The sequence below is a fragment of the Ambystoma mexicanum genome, chromosome 9 (genome assembly GCF_040938575.1).
Source record: "Ambystoma mexicanum isolate Mex_15411 chromosome 9, UKY_AmexF1_1, whole genome shotgun sequence".
NCBI classification, from domain to species: Eukaryota; Metazoa; Chordata; class Amphibia; order Caudata; family Ambystomatidae; genus Ambystoma; species Ambystoma mexicanum.
In genome coordinates, this window is record NC_090931.1 from 261,874,740 (window position 1) to 261,896,270 (window position 21,531).

General features: G+C 48.9%; 1 protein-coding gene across 5 annotated transcripts in view; it reads right to left on the bottom strand.

Moving 5' to 3' along the window:
• Positions 1–13,929: 13,929 nt before the first annotated feature.
• Positions 13,930–21,531, bottom strand: part of LOC138487942 (zinc finger protein 354A-like) — a 212,441-nt gene continuing 204,839 nt past the window's right edge. For 2 of the 5 annotated variants that reach the window (XM_069614589.1, XM_069614588.1), the window contains exon 8: positions 14,734–15,748. In XM_069614589.1, coding sequence (XP_069470690.1) covers positions 14,868–15,748 — 881 coding nt within the window. In that variant the 3' untranslated portion in view covers positions 14,734–14,867. Of the gene's footprint in view, positions 15,749–21,531 lie in introns of all 5 variants that reach the window. The other 3 variants (XM_069614592.1, XM_069614587.1, XM_069614591.1) reach the window with 3 other exon arrangements.

The following is a 21,531-nucleotide window of genomic DNA, read 5'->3' on the forward strand; positions in this document are numbered from 1 at the left end:
CAATTTTTTAAGTCTGTACTGTCATGTTTATGGTAGGTTGGAGGTTGTGTAGGCGATTGTTATTCTTGGTAAGTATTTGGTAACGTGTGTTGTTGGTCCTGCATTACTGTGAACATTTCATGTGTGGCCAGTTTCTACTAGGGACACTGTAGTTGGTGACACTTGGGGCATGTTGTGGGGATTAATTTGTTTGCTCTCACATTGCATGACATGCCATGGTGTGTTGTGTGGCCGTGCCTGGGAGGGGTTGGGTGACATGGCACTGTTCTAATGTAGTATTTTGCAAGTGGGTATTGATTTCTGCTGCATGGAAGTGTCTTTTGATGACACTGCATTGGTGGTGTTTGTGTAGGTAGGGATGCACACATTGTGACACTTCCACATGAACAATCTCAGGCTGCTATGGTTCTGACAGTTGACTGTCCCTTTGTTAGTCATAATTGTCAGGTTGAGTCATCATTGCTTATCAGATGGTATGTGCCACGGCTGTGTGCACTCCACAGGGGTGTGATTTCTATGTGAAGTAATTAGCCACCAGCTGCGTACGGGCTGCCTCACCCCGTGCCCTTTCCCCTCCCATGCGCAGCGGGCGTGCATGTGGTTGAGGATGTGGGGGCAGGACCATGTCCACAGCCAGGCCCCGGCGTGTTGCAACATTGTGCAGGACACATGCTGCCACTGTGATCCTGCACACTACTGGGACGCATATAACAGCTGCCCGCCAGAACGGTCAAGGGAGCGAAAGCGTGACTTGAGCACTCCGAATGTGCGCTCCACTATGCCCCGGGTTGCAATATGGGCAGTGTTGTATCTTACCTCGGGAGGCGTGATGGGGTTCCGAATTGGCGTCATCATGTGGGTGCTCAGAGGGTAGGCACTGTCCCCTGGTGAGGAGGTGATGGGCATCATTAGTGGGGTAGTGACATAACTCTGCATCTGACATGCATGCATGTGCAGTGGCATTCATACTCACCAAGCAGCCATGTATCGCCATGCCGCCCAGCTTCTAGGTCCCTGCTTAGGGTAGACATTCGGTAAATGAAGCTGTCGTGGGTGGACCCTGGATAGTTGGCATATAGTGAGGTGATGATTCCCTTGGCATTACATACTACCTGCACTTTGATGGAATGCCAGTGCTTGCGGTTCCTATAGATGTGCTCAGATGCCCTGGGGGGGACGTAGTGCCACATGGGTGCAGTCAATGGCACCTAGCACTTTGGGGAATTGTGCCACACCGTAGAAATCCAGTGCGGCAGCCTGCCTTTCTGCAGGTGTCTTGGGCAGGTATATGTGCCTTCAGACTGATGGGCGTGCAGTGATGATGTTCAAGACCTGGTGTAGGCAGCGTGACTGCGTGGCCTGTGACACCCCACCCACTATGGCACTTGTCTGCTGAAATGATCCAGTGGCCAAGAAGTGCAGTACATTAAGGACCTTCTCCAATGGGGCTGAGTGCTTGTGAGCACAGGGTGGGTGATGTGAGGTCATCCTCCCACTCACTCACCAGGTCCAGTATTATGTGAGGTGGAAACCTGTACCTCCCATACACCTGGTCATCAGGCATCCCAAAAAGGCTGGTTCTGGGTGTGAAAATTTGGGCCCTCACTATCCTCCTCCCCCTCCTTTGGTAACTCACGGCCACTGCTGCTAGGAATGGTATATTCATCCTGGCGTCTGAGCTTGTTTGTTGTTTGCGCGCACATTTATGCTGCGCGGGTCGACGTATGCCTGCTTCCTGCTGGCGTACATGTTTCCGGATTAGCACTTTTTTTGTGCGCACGCCTTAGCCCCGTTCAATTCCATGGATAAGTGTTGGTTGCGAGCGTGTAAAACTTCCCACGCACCCCTGTAATACATGTACCCAAGCAAATCGCGTGTGAGAATTCCCGCACACCCCTGTAATACATGTACCCAAGCAAATTGCGTGAGAGAATTCCCGCGCACCCCTCTAATACACGTACCCAAGCAAATCGTGTGCGAGAATTCCTGCGCACCCCTGCAATACACGTACCCAAGCAAATCGCGTGTAAGAATTCCTGCGCACCGCTGTAATACACGTACCCAAGCAAATCGCGTGTGAGAATTCCCGCGCACCCCTGTAATACACGTACCCAAGCAAATCGCGTCTGAGAATTCCAGCGCACCTCTGCAATACACGTACCCAGGCCAATTGCGTGTACGCGCACTTTCATCCAATTACACGCAATGATACTCTGACGTGCAGTGTTTCCACGTGTGCTCTGTCATCACGTGCTATGAGGGAAACACCCGCGCGCGTCACGTCACAGACGCGCTTACGCGCTGAGGGCCTTTGGTCCAATGGAATCGCGTATGCGTGCTGACGCGCTTACGCGCTAAGGCCCTTTCCTCGAATTTCACGTTGACGTGCAGGATTTTCACGTGCCAATTCACTCCGTATCAAGCTGGCCACGCGTAAGCACAGAGAAGACCACGCTCCTGCCCAGAACGCCGAATTACTGCCCCCCAGAGCCCTGAGCAGCCTCCCACGAGCCATCTGCTGCTGCCTGCCTGCTGCCACCGTGCCCTGCCATTTTGTGCCTGCACATCTGCCATCTGCAGGGGTCCAGTTGCGGTGTCCACCCCTGCTGGAACAGAAGACTCCCGACTGGTATACCATCGCTCCACAGCCCAGCCCCAGGACCCAGTTGCCCACCCACTCCTGCCTCTGGGGTTGCCATGTCGGGCTCTGCAACATCTGGCACCAGTGGCAACCCCCGGCCAGAGAGGCAGAGGGGCACCAGCGTCACTGCCACCGAAGTTGGTGTCCTGGTGGAGCAAGTCCTGGGGCAGTATGATGCCCTCTTCGGATCGTCACGCGCCACCAAGGAAGGACGGGACAGGATCTGGGACCACTTGGTGGTTGCCATCAACCCGCAACATCCAGAAAGTCAAGAAGTGCTCGGAGGACTTGAGGTCCAGGACCCTCTTGAAGGCCCGGCGCCTCGTGGAGGGGGGCCGGGGCCGCATGAGTACCATCCAGCTGAGGGTCCTGGAACGTGTAGACCCAGCGCTCCACGCCCAGATCCTTGCGAGGCAGACCCGCCTGGAGTTGAGCGGTAAGTGGGCAAGCATTGCTGTGTGAGACAGGGCATGTTGCAGTGTGCTGGTTGTCTGATGCTTGCCTGTATGTGTGACATAGGCCATGTACGCATGTATGTCTGCAGGGACATCATGGTCATGCATGTGAGACCAGTAATGTGTGAACCACACGGTTGGTGCATGTGTTTAAATGCAACATGGGGAGCCCTATGCGGATTGGACACATGAGAGCATGCCAGTCTCTGTTCCTGGACATGGGTGGGGGTGAGGGATGGGTGCTGATGCCATGTACATGTATGGTATCCATGTCTGCGTGTCTGACCTGCGTGTCTGACTTGTGAATGCCATGGATGCATGACACATGTCTGTGACAATGTACAGATTCACAGATGCAGCCTAGTTATCCTTGTATCCACTGTGTCTGGGGTGTACAAAGCCAGATGGATGAAATTACGTTGATGTGTGTGCCTGTGAGTTCCATAACATTGTATGTTTGGAGAGTCCCTTGGACATGTATGCAAATGTCCATAGCATGTGCCATGCCTGTTACTGCATGTGTTTTGCCTGCACTGACCCATGTGTTGCGGAGGGACATGATGGAAGTGATCTTTGACAGTGCCACTCATCTGCTATTGCTTCCTGTCTAGGGGACCATTGTACAGTACCCTGATGCTTGTGTTCTATGTCTCCCTCTACACAGCGGCAAGTGAAGAAGAGGGCGGAGACGGCGCTGTGGAGCAAAGCGGCGGGGATGGCCCCACGGCTGCAGCGGAAGGGGTGGGTGAGTCCCCACAGGGGCTTGCAACGGCGGAAGATGGTGTGGAGCCATCCAGGTTGGTGGTTTCCACAGGAGGAGGAGGAGGCCGCTACTGAGGCGCACATGGGGCCTGGTGGGGGCATCCCTGCTGGTGCAAGTGGTGCAGTCCAGGGGCAGGAGGCAGCAGAGGTCGCCCTGGAGGGGCCTGTGCATGTCACTGTCCCCGACACTGTGACTGCACCACCATGCACCAGCAGGGATGCCCCATCCCAGGCCCGTCCGCAGGTAGGGGGGATGTCCATGTCATCTGACTCCCCTCCACTTGCGGACGAGGGGACCCGTGGCCGTATGGAGAAGGTCCTGATTGGTGTCGCGTTGCGCACGGGTGTCATTCGTGATGACGTGCATGCTTCCCGGGAGGAGCTTGCACGTCATCAGGAAGAGCACCGTGCCAACATGGTCGAGTTGGGATCGGCCGTGGTCGGGGGTTTCATACATGTGTCGACCAATCTGGCGGCCCTCTCCTCCTCTGTGGAGACTACACGGCAGTCGTTCTCCATGCCGTCTTCCGGCCCAGATGCCACCAGGGCCCCCTGTGGACCTGCCCTGACCAACGCAGCCAGCTTGGTGGGGATCCCATCCCTGCCACAGTCGGGAGTCGGACGTCCAGCAGGGGTGGACACCACAGCAACTGGACCCCGGCAGATGGAGGATGTGCCGGCATCATTGGGCATGGCACGTGCACAACGGCGTCAGTGGATTCCATCAGCCTGGATATCGTTGTGCTGGCAGCAGAGGCAGTTGCGTCGGAGGCAGCAGCGGAGTCAACGTGGGAGGCATCATGGCTCGGGGCAATCTACACCGGAGGGGCAGGCATCGGCCAGAGGGCAGTGTGGCAGCGGTCGGGCCAGCAGATAGGTGCGGAGCGGCGGCAGGCGGAAGAGGCACGTCTCACAATGGTCAGGGCGGAGAACTCCATGCGGAGGGCCTTGAGGCGGGCCGAGTGCCTCGAGGGAATCCGCAGGGAGTTGGAGGAGGACATGTCGGCGTCCCTGCGGACACTCGGGGCCATGGAACAGGACCGCCTCTGGGACATCGAACAGGAGTTCGATGATGCCCTGGCCCGTGACACCACGGAGTGAGCCGCTGGACTAGCCCGCCGCCTTTCTATATAGTTAATTAGTGTTAGGTTTTATTTCTTTTTTTTTTTTAATTTGGGGCGCTTGGACTATGCCCCACTTTTTTGTATATAGTTATTTTAGGTTTTATTGTAGGTTTCATTTACATCGTTGGGATCATGGAACATGGATTTGCTCTTTGTACATAGTTTGACAGTGGATTTGTGGCCTTCATCTTTTATTATTTTTTTCACCATCGAGCAATGGATTTTCACTTTACTTTCCCTTTGGATTTGCTTTGTTTGGCAGTGACTTTGGACACAATTTCTTTACGGTTATTTTGGAGTCCCATTTTCGTTATTTATTATTTTTGTGGACATGCTGCATTTTGATATTTGTTGTCATTATTGTTTGTTTAGATTTCATTCACTTCATTTACACTGTAATACATTTTTGTTTCTTACTTCAATGTGTGGACTTCTCTCATTGGTTTCATGCCTGTCAGAATGTGGGTTTTCACAGTCATGTGTTGCCATTGTGCGGGTCTGACGGACTTGTACTCATGCGCATACTGCTTATTTGTTATCTATCATGTAATGGGTATTACCATTTTGAATGGATGTAAAGCTTGGTTGGGTGTTTGGACTGGGGTGGCGTGGAGTGGGTTTTGGGTGGGCATAGGAGCCTGGGATCTGTATTGTGATGATGTGTTGGCTGGGGGACATGTGTGGGGGCCTGCACTGCTGGGCGGTGGGGGTGTAAGGGGACATGAGTGGGGGCCTGGTGGAGGGTGCCCCTGGCTGCTGGGGGGTGGGGGTGCAGGGGAACATGAGTGGGGGCCTGGTGGAGGGTGCCCCTGACTGCTGTGGGGTGGGGGTGCAGGGGGACATGAGTGGGGGCCTGGTGGAGGGTGCCCCTGACTGCTGGGGGGTGGGGGTGCAGGGGGACATGAGTGGGGGCATGGAGGAGGGTGCCCCTGGCTGCTGGAGGGTGTGGGTGCAGGGGGACATGAGTGGGGGCCTGGTGGAGGGTGCCCCTGACTGCTGGGGGGTGGGGGTGCAGGGGGACATGAGTGGGGATCTGGTGGAGGGTGCCCCTGACTGCTGGGGGGTGGGGGTGCAGGGGGACATGAGTTGGACATGAGTGGGGGCCTGGTGGAGGCTGCCCCTGACTGCTGGGGGCGGGGGTGGTGGGAGACATGTGTGTGGGCCTGCTGGCAGGTGCCCCTGACTGCTGGGGTGTGGGGGTGGTGGGAGACATGTGTGGGGACCTGGTGGAGGGTGCCCCTGGATGCTGGGGGTGCAAGGGGACATGAGTGGGGGCCTGGTGGAGGGTGCCCCTGACTGCTGGGGGGTGGGGTGCAGGGGGACATGAGTGGGGGCCTGGGGGAGGGTGCCCCTGGCTGCTGGGGGGTGGGGGTGCAGGGGAACATGAGTGGGGGCCTGGTGGATGGTGCCCCTGACTGCTGTGGGGTGGGGGTGCAGGGGGACATGAGTGGGGGCCTGGTGGAGGGTGCCCCTGACTGCTGGGGGGTGGGGGTGCAGGGGGACATGAGTGGGGGCATGGAGGAGGGTGCGCCGGCTGGAGGGTGTGGGTGCAGGGGGACATGAGTGGGGGCCTGGTGGAGGGTGCCCCTGACTGCTGTGGGGTGGGGGTGCAGGGGGACATGAGTGGGGGCCTGGTGGTGGGTGCCCCTGACTGCTGGGGGTGGGGGTGCAGGGGGACATGATCGGGGGCATGGAGGAGGGTGCCCCTGGCTGCTGGAGGGTGTGGGTGCATGGGGACATGAGTGGGGGCCTGGTGGAGGGTGCCCCTGACTGCTGTGGGGTGGGGGTGCAGGGGGACATGAGTGGGGGCCTGGTGGAGGGTGCCCCTGACTGCTGGGGGTGGGGATGCAGGGGGACATAAGTGGGGGCCTGGTGGAGGGTGCCCCTGGCTGCTGGGGGTTGGGGGTGCAGGGGGACATGAGTGGGGGCCTGGTGGAGGGTGCCCCTGACTGCTGGGGGTGGGGATGCAGAGGGACATAAGTGGGGGCCTGGTGGAGGGTGCCCCTGGCTGCTGGGGGTTGGGGTTGCAGGGGGACATGAGTGGGGAGCCTGGTGGAGGGTGCCCCTGACTGCTGGGGGGTGGGGGTGCAGGGGGACATGAGTGGGGAGCCTGGTGGAGGGTGCCCCTGACTGCTGGGGGGTGGGGGTGCAGGGGGACATGAGTGGGGGCCTGGTGGAGGGTGCCCCTGACTGCTGGGGGGTGGGGGTGCAGGGGGACATGAGTGGGGGCATGGAGGAGGGTGCCCCGGCTGCTGGAGGGTGTGGGTGCAGGGGGACATGAGTGGGGGCCTGGTGGAGGGTGCCCCTGACTGCTGTGGGGTGGGGGTGCAGGGGGACATGAGTGGGGGCCTGGTGGTGGGTGCCCCTGACTGCTGGGGGTGGGGGTGCAGGGGGACATGATCGGGGGCATGGAGGAGGGTGCCCCTGGCTGCTGGAGGGTGTGGGTGCAGGGGGACATGAGTGGGGGCCTGGTGGAGGGTGCCCCCGACTGCTGTGGGGTGGGGGTGCAGGGGGACATGAGTGGGGGCCTGGTGGAGGGTGCCCCTGACTGCTGGGGGTGGGGATGCAGGGGGACATAAGTGGGGGCCTGGTGGAGGGTGCCCCTGGCTGCTGGGGGTTGGGGGTGCAGGGGGACATGAGTTTGGGCCTGGTGGAGGGTGCCCCTGACTGCTGGGGGTGGGAATGCAGAGGGACATAAGTGGGGGCCTGGTGGAGGGTGCCCCTGGCTGCTGGGGGTTGGGGTTGCAGGGGGACATGAGTGGGGAGCCTGGTGGAGGGTGCCCCTGACTGCTGGGGGGTGGGGGTGCAGGGGGACATGAGTGGGGGCCTGGTGGAGGGTGCCCCTGACTGCTGGGGGGTGGGGGTGCAGGGGGACATGAGTGGGGGCCTGGTGGAGGGTGCCCCTGTCTGCTGGGGGGTGGGGGTGCAGGGGGACATGAGTTGGACATGAGTGGGGGCCTGGTGGAGGCTGCCCCTGACTGCTGGGGGGTGGGGCTGCAGGGGGACATGAGTTGGACATGAGTGGGGGCCTGGTGGAGGCTGCCCCTGACTGGTGGGGATGGTGGGAGACATGTGTGGGGGCCTGGTGGAGGGTCCCCCGGATGCTGGTGGTTGGGGGTGCAGGGGGACATGAGTGGGGGCCTGGTGGAGGGTGCCCCTGGCTGCTGGGGGTGCCCCTGGCTGCTGGGGGCTGGGGGTACAGGGGGACATGAGTGGGGGCCTGGTGGAGGGTGCCCCTGACTGCTGGGGGGTGGGGGTGGTGGGAGACATATGTGTGGGCCTGCTGGGGGGTGGGGGTGGTGGGAGACATGTGTGGGGGCCTGGTGGAGGGTTCCCCTGGATGCTGGTGGGTGGGGGTGCTGGGAGACATGCGTTGGTGATCAGTAGTGCAAGGTGACATGTGGGTTGGCTGGGGGGCATGGCCATGGTGGATGGGCTGCCTGCGGGACATGAGCAGGGGTGCAGGGTAGTCCCCCTGTGGTGTGGGCTACCTGCAGGGGCCGTGGAAGGTGTAGAGGGAACACCTGGGAGGACCCACACAGTCAATTCACGTGTAGTACTACCCGGCACCCCCGAAATACACGTACCCTGCAGAATTAGCCCGTGGAACTTCCCGCGCACCCCGGAATACACGTACCCTGCAGAATTAGTGTGTGGAACTTCCTGCGCACCCCGGAATACACGTACCCTGCAGAATTAGCATGTGGGACTTCACGCGCACCCCGGAATCCACGTACCCTGCTGAAATTGCGTGTGCAACTTCCCGCGCACCCCGGAATACACGTACCCAGGCCAATCGCGTGTGGAACTTCATGCACAGCCCGGAAAACACGTACCCAGGCCAATCGCGTGTGGGACTCCCCGGGCACCCCGGAATACACGGACCCAGGCAATTTGCGTGTGGAACTTCCCACGCACCCGGAATACACTACCCAGCCAATCGCGTGTGGGACTTCCCGCGCACCCCGGAATACACGTACCCAGGCAAATCGCGTGTGGGACTTTCCGCGTACCCCAGAATACACGTACCCAGGCAAATCGCATGTGGGACTTTCCGCGCAGCACAGAATACACGCACACGCTATTTTTCACACAGCGGATGTCCGTGTTTGTCGCGTACCCCTTTGCACGTCATTTGTCTTAGAGGACCACAGTATGTGACATTCATCATAGCTGTGTATAGGTGCTTTTTGTTGGCGCACATTTATTTCAGGGGCAGGGACACTACCGCCTGCTTTCTTGTGGCGGACGTGTTTGGGCCTGTGCGCTGGTTTGACCGTGCGCTGGTTTGCCCTATTGGATTCCATGAATACGTGTTGTAGGTGAGCGTGTGGGCATTCCGCGCACTTGCCTCCTGTACTTCCCCCGTGACGTCCACATTTTGACGAGTTGTTCCCCATTCCGAGTGTTACGCCCGTATTCCGCCTACTTTTGTTGTGTGCGCCGCGCTATGTGCGATTTCGCTGTGGCCGTGGCGCACGCCGTTAGATATCCTGTGCGCCGGCGTGCGCCGCGCACTTTTTCAGCGCACATCCGATATTTTTCTCCCGCACGGCCTTCCATGAATCGATGTGCGCTGGTTTCCCTACGATTTTCGCACTTGCACTGCGAATCGCACGTTTTGGCACCTCTGCGCAGGAATTTTCGGTGCACATTAATTCCATGAATCAACACCTATGTCTTTTCAAATCTACATTCATCCAGGTTTAACGAGGACCATACAGTATAACATCACGTGTAACACCGAGTTAGTGATGTATATGCTTTCCTGCCCTTGCAAGAAATGGTATGTCGGCAGCACAAACTGCAAATTAAAAGTCAGAATTTTACAGCATATTCGAGCCATTAAAAATGATGACCATACGCATCCCATGGCTAAACATTTTCTTGATCAACATGGTGGTCTCCTTGATGGTTTTAGTTTCTTTGGCATCATCCATGTTCCTAAACATCCTTGTGGTGGGAAAAGAACTTTGAAATTACATCAATTGGAAACAAAGATGATTTTGGATTTCGAAACAAAGGTTCTCAAAGGACATAATATTCATGAAGAGTTATACATCTTCATGGGCACATGAAATCATCAGTCTTTGTATTACTGGTTTTCTTGAATGGTTTTAATCAACTTTAGTTTTTATATTTCAGTTCCTTCACAGTGCAATATTGTCGTGATTATTATCTGGTGGGGACTGATGGTTTTTGATTTTAGCACACCTGTCTTGACTTTTTGGGACAAGATTTGTAATTTTGATTAGTGAGAAGTGGTTTAGTTTGTAACCTACTTGCGAACTACATTATGTACTTCATTAACATTTTCCTTTCTTGCAAGTTTATTTAGGGTTAAGCCCCAATTATGTATTCATATTTTAAAAATTCCCCATGTCTTGACGGGTGCTTACAATAGTGATCAGTAATTAGCATTAGCACTCTTACACCAGGCACGTTATGCAGTAATTGTCCTTTGTTGATGCTGAAAGTCCATTTAGAATGAATGTTATTGAGTGTATTTGTAATTTCGCATTATGTACTTCATATGGTTATTGCGCGCTTGTACTTTCGCATTATGCACTTTATACAGCAATTATCTAAATTGGTTGCTGAAAGTCCTTCCAGCATTGGTTTTATTGATTGCATTTGCACCTTTGCACTATGCACTTCATACAGTATTTTCTGATTTTGATGCAGAGTTCAACTAGCCTTTGTTTTTATTGAATGGGTTATGTGCACTGTGCTTTTAATTAGAATAGTCATTTTGTTTTTATACACTATGTATTTTAAAGAGAAATTGTTTGATTTTGAAAATCCATCTAGCACTATTTTTTTTGAATGCACTAAGCATTTTAATCACATCAGTGACACTATTTTTACCTTACTTTATAAGTGTGCCTCAAAACCAATGAAATACTGTGGTTATGGTAATCCGATATTGCGTGCGCTTGGCCTCTAGCTTTTGTACCCGATTTGGAATAATGGGCTGTGTTGGTAAGCTGCAGTGCTAGTTAATATAGGTTCTAAATTGAGAATTAAGCTTCAGGGGAGTGTCTTGCGCTCTAGGTCAGTCCTTTCAATGCAAAAAATATTTCAAACAAACTTAGAATATGTCCAAATCATGTGAGATTTTGAATGATGTTTATTTTCCAAAAGAACAACAGCCGACACGTGTTTCGACCCCTGGTCGTTGTCAAGGCTGTATACATCATATGTAAAACATAACAACATTGGTGACAATGTACATGACAGTAAAATTATCATTAGATCATAGAGTTAAACATAAAAACATAAAAAAAGGAGATAAGTCATACCATATTGTATCATGTACCAGGTCAGGATTTGATGGTAGGAGTCAGAGCAGGATGAGAATTCAATACGAAATGATAGAAAGAAAATATAAAGTTGCAATAAGCAAATTGGCAATTGTTGTCCTTCCATTGTATTCAATATGCACGGATATATGGTCTTAAGAAATGTATCCTTGACACCAAGCTCATGCACGGTTTATGAGGTATTCCATTTATCAGTACCCGATATGACAAAAATATAACAAGAATTTAGAAATCTAAATAGTGTATCCTGTATATACTGAAATAATTAAAATGAAGCCTACTCATCATGAAGTTAGATCCAATGTCATTAACGACTAGTAATTATAATTCTCTCATGACACCACTTGGACATCAAATGTATTTCCCAAAGAAGTGATTATTGGTAATTCTGCAGTGAATGAACATATATGTATCAATCTATGATGAACTGTTTGCTGGCATGGACTGTGAAGTGATAATACAATACTTTTTTTACCTTATTATAGAATGGCGGATTTACAAGCAAACTGAGTTTCAAGGGGCCATTTCTGGCATGAGTATCTTAATGTGGCCTGTGAAAAATACATGTAAAATTTGTTATGGTCATATGATATAGCCCTTAGATTTAAATCAATACCCATAAAAGTAATTTTTACTCCTAATGTATGTGTGCACAATGCTCCATTTAGCAAGAATAATATTGTGCCCTTAAATGTAATGTCTTGTTGGTGAGAATTGGATGAGTGAAAGATAACATTGAAAATGATAAATTGAAATGTGGCCCCATATACCCATGAACAGCACTTTGTTCCCCCAAGGAGACCCATCGAGATAAAAAAACCCAATTCAAATAATTGCATCACAAAATTCTATACCTTCTATTTGCGGGGATAAATCCCTGGTTCCTGAGCAGTCCCTTTCATCTCCTTCAGCAATGCTTTTTCGGCCGCGATCGCGGCTAATGCGCCACACAAAATGGCGCCCTTAACGTGATGACATCACGCGTATATGTAACGCGTGACATCATCAATGTAAACATGATGACGCACATTATCAGCGCACTATATCTGTTATTGGCAATAAAGGATGTATATGTCATTATTGGTAATATAGGTTCTACCCACGACCTACTATGTATGAACAGGTATAGAAGTTTAACTAGTACCCTGAGCTATCCAACTATGAGTCTTGTGTAAGATTGTAAGACAGCAGTCTTCTTTACAGATGATGGTTGTATTGCAATGTAAACAATTACATTACAATCTTTCAATTATCTTCAGATAAAGATTGCACAACAAAATGCTGTGTCAATCCATTACATCCTGTGATTTTTACAGCATGGATTCCATGGAGTGTGGTCTCTTTTCTCCCCCTTTTTTGATATATAATATCGAGGAACTATTTTTTCAAGGTTGGGCCAGTTTTGCAGCTGAACAGCGTTTCATGGCAATGAAGGTTATCCAACAGAACTCAATGTGGTTTGCAGGCTTCTAGCCAGATACCTCAGATTTCAAAGATTTAGGTGATCTTGCAAGGAAAAGAATTGCACTGAAATCAATCTGGATAAAACGCGAATGTGAGGCAAGCTGTAGGGATCGAGGAGAACATGCCCCCCCACGTGCCTTTAACATTAAGTTACATTGATGCCCAAATGCTGGCAGAAGGTATGTTTTCCTGGGATCACTAAAGAAGGTATAGGAGACAACAGGTGACACTAAAATAGAGCACCCTGCTTGAATGAAGTGTCTGAAATTTTGCAGGTAATATAGTGCTAATTTTTTATCAGGAGAGGACCACAAAGGCCACTCTGGTGATAAGTGCCCAATGGATATTATAGAAGACATACCCTAAAATGGTGTTGTTGTAGTGTGTTAATTGTGATATTCTGCATGTCTCTGAGTTCATCTCTTTCCTGCCTCTACATGAAGGCAGGGGATCAGAACAGAATGCATATGCACATGCTACAACAGGGACACGTCTCTCACATAAGTAGGCAAGCGTTATTATATTATTCTATTGTTGTCTCACGTAAGGGGAGGGTTTTAGAACAGTATATCAGAAATTATTCACAGAGTCAAGCTCGGACAAGGCAGGCATGAGTGTAAGAGGGAGTTGGAGTAAGAGCTAGGCAATAATTGTTGGTTGAATTGGTGGACCATTTAAACAGTGGGGAAAAGAGCAGAAGCTGAAGGGCCTGGTGAAGATGTTCCAGAAACGAAGTCCTTCCAAGGACAAAGCCAATCTGTGCCAAATAATGGCAAGGTCAGATCATTTTGTTCTGCCAAATGGAGTGATCTAGCTCAATGATCCATTGTCAGCCTTTTTGAGGTAGGGCAGGTGCTGCGTGTTCGCTGCCCTGTAATATGCCTAGCTGCAAGATCTGAACTACCAGCTGCCATCCAAATGGCTGTTCTGGCCTCCCTGCCAGTGGGCACTGTTAGTGTTATCAGGAAAAGCCAAGTCCATGGATAGTTATGAATTTGATATCGACAGAAAATGTCATCTAACAGCAGTTTCAGCTGCCAGCTCCAAGGCTCCCCACAAATGTTGTTTCTTACTGTTGGGTGAATACAATGCCTGAGATTATTACCCGAAGCATGTGTTTTCTGAAGACAGATTCCACTAATAGAAGCCAAACCATCACTTTAATTTTTTTTAATGAAAGAATCATTCCTTCCATAATCATGACATTCATGCTTCAGTGTACATCAAGTCAAGAATAATTCATTTTTTTTTTAAAGAGGTCTAGGTATTTTTGGATGTTGACAGGGCTTTGGAAATTAGTGTTATGTGACCTTTAGTGGATGTAAGGAGTTGTTGCATTAGATGGCTGACATTGTAGATCCTTGGAGGAAGCCACATGGTGTGCACCAGTAAATTCGAAGGTGATGCTCAGTGAATGGAATGAAGAAAGGACAAGTCTGTCAATGATGTTGAATACTGTGGAGCTGCCGAGCAGTATTAGCATCACTGTCCCTGTCAATCCACAGGTACCCGAGATCATACATGGCATAGAAGGAGGCTCTCCATTTCATTACATCCATGTAATGGCAAACCGAAGTGGCACAGAATAAAGTAAAAGAAGGCGTGTGTGGCTAGATGAGGCTTTCAATTAATTAGGAAAATGGGAAAAGGGTGAAGATAAAATAGAAGCTGGATTTGTCAGAAATGTCAATTTCAGTTTTGTTTTGGAGGGAGGTGTAGTTTGGAATACTACCTTAAGGGTGAGGGGGTGGAAGTCCGATGAAGTGTGTGATCAGAAGCAAAGCTCAGGCGAGTTCAAATTGGTCGGAGAGAAGATGTTTGTGGCAGCTGAAAACTTGTAGTTTCACTTTAAGTCTGCTTTCTCAATGGACGAATGTTCTGTGGCCTTGTAGTATGTGTATGTATCTGCCTTACGTCCTCAGTGTTATGGGGAGAGATCTTTACCAAAGACAGCCAGTGTCCGATTGGGTCAATATTGTAGGCTGATGACTTAGTATTATGCCTAGGTCTTTGCTTCAATGTGTTCATCTTGCAGAGTTATATCAAGTTGCACAAATTTGCTAAACGTTCTCACTGTGCATTCCCTTGTTTGATGGATTTATGGGTTTTCTCTGGCATGTATTTGTTGATGCCTCCTTAAGGATGAGGAGTCAATGAACCGCCTTTCACAAACATTACAAATGTACGGTTTCTCACCCGTGTGCATTCGCTGATGTTTGATAAGGTGCGGCACCTGGCGAAAATTCTTCCCACATTGACTACATGTGTAAGGTTTCTCACCACTGTGTATTCTCTGGTGCCTTTTTAAGTTTCCCAGGTCACTAAAACATCTCCCACATTCATTGCATATATGTGGCTTCTCTCCAGTGTGTATTCGAAGGTGAATTATTAGTGCTTGAGAGTACCTGAAACCCTTCCCACATTCAGTGCACACATATGGTTTCTCTCTTGATGTTACTGTTGCCAGGTTGGCTTCTTTTGGCATAGATTCCAAAAGGGGTGCAAGTCTCTTTCTTGAGTCAGGGCATTTTTCACCCATTAAATTTTGCTGCTGTTTGTTCAAATCCACGGAGTGTTGAAAGATTTTCTGACATTCAGTACATGTATTTTGTTGCTTCCCATTGCTGACTCGCCGGTGCTGAATCTCAGTAGCTGATTGGTTAAAGGATTTTCCACACTGGCTGCATATCAACAGTTTCAACAGAGCATCAGTTTTTTGATCTGAACTCAGGGTTGCTGAGTCACTGAAACTCTTCACTTGTTTGTTCCAGGTAAATTGAGTCTCCTGGAAAGAGTTCACCCTCCTGTTTAAGCTGTTGCATTGTTCAATACTTGCACATACTTCTTCATCTGGACGGACCTTAGGGCCGGTAGCAATATCACATTTCCGACTGAAATTTCTTCCAAATTTACTGATAGAATATGCGTTCTTGCAGTCATTTGGTTGTTGCTCTGCAGGAGTCACCGATTCATTGATACCTTAAACACAGACCAAAAAAGAATAATCACGATTTAATAAACACTGACATTTAGTAACCCAATAAAATTCAAGATTAAGACCATGAATATGTAGTTGCAAATTCAGATGAGATGGACAGCGCCAGAGCTACAACAATTAAGTATAGTATCCCACATGCTCAAAAAATCCATCTTTAAAGTTGCGCTGTAGGAACACTTTAAAAAAGTACTTATATAGCAATTTATTTGCAGGGATATATAGCACATGATAGAACCCGAATCATCTCCAGATGTACCAGACTAATCTACACTGCAAGCTGCAAGGGGGGTTTAAAGACCTACCCTTGAGGATATGGGTCTGGCTTGGGTCTTCATGTGACAGGAGATGTTTTATGAGAGGCTTGACAGAAAAAGTAGAAGCTACTCACAAAAGGTACGTTTTTCTCCAGCCAATCAGCCTCACCTATTTTACATATGCTTGGGGCGTGTTTTCAGGAGGAAAAGGAATAGGGCCCTTTTCCATAGAATATGGAGAAACATGGCTGTCAGTGCCCAGGCCACATCCCCTACTCATCTGGCTTTCCATCCTGAATTTCATTTCTTCTATGTAGATAGAATACATATGGGAAGGTAGGTGGGTGGACTGTGTAAGACAGTTCCTGATTTCACTCAGACTACAAAGCCCAGCACAACAATTGGAGGTGATATGATATGGCATTTATAACGCGCCTATGCACAAGTGCTTCAAGGCGTGACGAGGCAAGGGAGGGGAACAGAGGGAGGACAGACAACGATCGTACTAGGCCAGGTGTCATTCAGATCGCGCAAGTGCGTGGGAAGGGGGCAGGGACAGTGCAGTACAAGATGATAACAATAAGTAAGTAGCGGCCAGGACGTGGCAAGTGCAAGGGTAAGTGCAGACAGCGGGTGTCAGGGGCTGGTAGGGGGGACTGTAGGGATACAGAAACAGTCCCCGAGTGCAGGGTTTGCCAGGTGGGCAGTGCAGGTGTGGGACAATGGCTGGGGAGGGACTTGGGCCCGAGATCAGAGGGTGTCCAGGTAGCCAGTGTGGTTCAGGTTTCAGCCAGGAGGTCAGCAGAGGTGAGGAGGAGAGAAAGCAGAAGCAAAGAGAAAGGTTTTGAGGTGCTTCCGGAACCAGAGATGGTTCCCCTCAACTTTATGGGAGGCAGGGAGGCTGTTCCAGAGGGAGGCACCAGCCGAAGAAAGAGATCTACCACCAACTCGTTGCTTGGAGAAGTGACTGACCCTGAGGGAATTGGAGGCAGATGAACTGAGAGCTCGAGAAGGAAGGTTTTTAGGAAGGGAGAGTTGAGGATTTTGAGGACCCAGGCCCCAGAAGGCCTTGTGGACGATGCAGAGGGTTTTGAACTTAATCCTCGCAGCCACTGGGAACCAGTGCAGAGATTTCAGTCCTGGAGAGATACGATCCCTGGGCTTGAGGCTAAGGACAAGTCTCGCAGTCCTGTTTTGGATAAGTTGCAGAGGGCGGAGAGTAGAAGCAGGTAGATATAGAAAGAGGCTGTTGTAATAGTCCAGCCTAGAGAGAACCAGAGCTCTGGAGACAGTGGGCTTCTGGGGGAAGGAGAGAAAAAGAAATAATCCCTCGTTGATGTATGTTGTCTCAGAAAACAAAATAACCAGGGAATGTGACAGAACTGCTTGACACCAGGAAATATGCCAAGAACATAGATTGTAGTTCCAACCTTTCATTTGGAGGAATAATTACAAAACGAGCAGACGTAAAGTAGAAACAGGATCTTCCCAACAAAAAAGTCATAATGGCTCACCTCAAGTTTTACTGAGACTCTCTGCCTCTGGGAGGTGCCCCACATAATGGGTGCATGGGCATTTCAGGCCCCATGAATGCCATTCCCAGTACTTACAGTTCAAAAGGGGTCCCGTCGCCGTTTCTCATTTCCGCAGGAGTTGCAGACTTAAGGGTTTTCCAAAACCTTCTTCTAGTGATGGACCATGGTGCAGGCTTTCTGAGGTCCTGCAACCCAAGACTGACTTTAGAGCATAGTCTTGCCAGCAGACGAGTGAGCAGGAACAGCCAGTAGTCAGAGCTCGAGTGGTATCCCTTTAGGGCTGTTCTAAACAGATGCTCTTCTTGCACTCGCATCTGTCTGATCCTGTTGTAACCTCCAATTCTCATTCTTCCTTCTACCCCTGGTTCTTCTTAGAACTGACCGGACTAACTGCAGCCTTCCTGCACTAGCTGGCTACAGTACTGCGGTCAATTGTCTCTCTCAGTTCCAACCACTCCTTGTGATCATCTCACTTACTCTTTTCTTGATAGTACCACTTCCTCTTCTGCACGAGCTTCACCACCTGAGGTTATCCCTAGCACCTTCTCAGTAGCTCCACAACTAGCTGATGTTAACCCGCCCTCTTCCTCTGTACCACCTTCAGCTCCAAACAATTACCTTCATGGTGATTCTGGGAATCCTAGTCCTTGATCTTCCTCCTTCACAATTGGTTGGGATACCCTGGCTAGATGGGAAAAAGCTTCTCCAAAAGAAGGTACTGTCACTTTAAGGCTTTTAGACTTGGGCTCGGCACACGCAAGCAGCCCTCCTCTGTGGAGGTTGTGGTATGGCATATGCGAAAAGAGGGACTGCTGGGAGCTAATTGTGAACTAGGACTGGAAGTACCGGAATCACCATGAAGGTCATTTTTTCGTACTCCAGTATCCAACTCTCCTTCCTTCCCAAATCATTGGGAATCCTGACTCTGCAAATCCATCAAATGAGTGGCGGAGACGGCATATGCCTGGCCAGGGTCCAAGCAAAAAAAGGTTGCAAAGTACTTGCTCGCCCAAGAGCGTTCCTCCTGAAGGAAGCATCCAAAGAATAGTTCCTTACAAAGGCATGCAGTGTAGCCCAGTTAGCCGCCCCACTGATGGGGCATGTTTCTGGAAGTCCATTGATGTTGCCTTAGCTCCGGTAGAATGGCCATGTAATCTTTTCAAGACACTGGAGACCAGAAAGTTCATAAGCCTTTGAAACTATCCATCTAGAGATGGTATCTTTATTTTCTCTAATGATCAGGTGGTTTCATTTCCTGAAAGGCACAGTTCTTTCCAGATAGTTCTACTATATTATTACAAATTAAATTACTTTGTGGTAATTTACTTTGTTGTAATTGCCATATATTTTCAATTTTTGTATGGGGGTTCCCCCACATGCCCCTGTTCTCTACCACCCAACACCTCCGCCTTGTGCTCGTTATCCCTTAAAAACATCTACGCAATTACTTCTCACAAGGTAATTTGAAGTAATTACAATCAAGTAAATTACCTCAAAGTAATTTGCTTTGTTAAAACAACAGCAGATAGAATGTTAAAGTTCTTGCCACGTTAACATTGTGCAAAGTTTCCTCTGATGAGGAAGTGTGAGGTCTTGCGTGGAAGACTGACAGAACAATCTCCTGATTTTTATGAAAGTCAGATAAGATTTTAGGAATAAAAGATGGCAGTCAGAAGGGCTACATGTCCCTGTGGAAGACAACATAAAAGTCTTCTGAAGAAAGAGCATGACGTTTGCTCACCCTTCTCGCAGATGGCACAGCCATCAAAAAGAACATTTTCCAAGCGATAAGGTCCAAGTCGCAAGAATTTAGAGGTTCAAAGGGTCTGCGCATAATGGAGGTCAGAACTACATTAAGGTCCTATCAAGGAGGGAGTACTCTGAAAGGGGGATGAAGATGAAGAAGCCCCTGAAAATGCTGCTTCAAAATTTCAGTTTTCAAAGAAAATACCTCTTCAGGAGAATCAAGGAATGCCGCTATGGCAGACAAATAATGCTTGCAGGATTGGGCCTGAGTGCCCTTGTCTGCTAAAAAAGTAATAAAAGACAAAACATTGTCTTATGAAGATTTAAGTGGATTGATATCATTTCTTAAAGACCAGTAACAGAACTTTAGCCGTTTGTTCTTCTATTGGCTGCTTGTGGTGTCCTTGCTGCATGCATGACTAAAATGTTTTCGTCAGAGATAGATTGCCGAACCCAAAGAGACGGAGTCAGGAGCCCAAACACACCGAATACAGTGCGGACCAACATTGCACATGGACGCGTAAACTCTGGTTTAACACTCTAGACCATTACCAACCAAGCAGCCTAGCTCTTGTGCAAATGACTGCCGTATTTATGAATGCTGATAAATAAGAGCGGATGCAAACCACCATCTCCCATCCGGATAGAACCCACTGAACAAAGGGACCAGGAAGAAGAAGAAAAAAAAACGAGCAAAAGAAAAACAGAATATTTGTTTTTCTTTATTTGTTTTAGTTTTTACAAACTTTTACAAAAATTTAAAATTCATAGTTAAAATCTTTCAATTACCTAATTTGCAATTCATGATCATGTAATACATAGTAAGTTTACAACATCAGTTCATGAAAATTCTAATATAACATAGTACTATTCAAACAGACTTTACTCTATTTCACACACCTGTACTATAAATGCTAATACTCTTAGCGTCATGGACATTGATTCTCCATGTAGCATTTTTTCCCATAAAAGGTCTCTCAGTAACCATACATTGTAAACAAATTCTTAAAAATACATTTCTCGTTTAGCTGTTAACTCTGGGCATTCGGACATAAGATGGCACAGTGTTTCTAGCTCGCCCTTATCTTTGCAAAATCTACAACACCCGTCGACCCCAACTTGTCTTGCTCTTATGCTCTTTATTTAATTAGTCGACAGCACATTCATAGGAAATCTCATAAAAACTATTTTCATTCTTTTTACTAGGAAATTTCTTTATTTAAAGTTCCATTTCAGTGACTCTTTTCCCAGCTGTTAATACATGTGTATATAGCTTTGTATCACAAATTATCAAGCAAGTTTTTTCCCAATCATTCACCTTGAGTATTTCCTTTACCATATTGGGGTTTTTCCCCAGTAAATCCATTGTAACACCTATTTCTTGAAGCAATGCTTCCCATTCCAATCTTAGATTGTTATATATCCATCTGTGTCATTCACTCTAAGCTGAGAGTATAGCGTTCTTTCTTTAGAAAATTTGCATTTACTCATGAGGCAAAGTTTCTTCCACTGAATCAAACTCACAAGTGATTGTATACCCAGTTTGTATCTTATAACCTTAATGGGAATGCATTTGGGCAGAAAAAATAATATCGATCTCCAAATTCTGCTTTCAACAGCTCTATATTCTGTCTCCATTGTTTTTGGCCAAAATTCTGTTCCGTACATGATTGTAGGCAGTAGCTTACTTTTATAAAATTCTCTGCATGGTTCAAGGGAGAATTTACCATACTTGTTGTCAACTTTCTTCATTTGATTTAGCATGCAGTTGACTTTTGAGTTGAGGTAATTTACCAAAAAGGTCTTACTGTACTTAGCTACTACGGGATACCCCAGGAATTGAAAGTTATCTTTGACTGTCAATTTCTTACCATCCCAGTTCCATACAAACTTGGTCTTTATACATTTATCCCCCCCTTTTGTAAGTTTGGTAACAACAGATTTTCCTGGATTGATCTTTAGTTCCATTTCCAACATATACTTGCCAAAAGTTCTAATCAGTCTTTGTAGACCCACCGGCGTTGTGTCTATAAGAAGGAAATCATCAGCATAGCTTACCCAACTAATTTTCAATTTACCAATCTTAGGAGAAACCAGTGCAGATGCATCCAGTGCTATTCCTATTCCTGCAACGTAAATTGGGTCTGAGAATACAGCCTTGCCCGATTCCATTCTCAGTAATACACTCTCTGGAAAGAAGACCATCTGAATCTAATCTTATCTGTATTC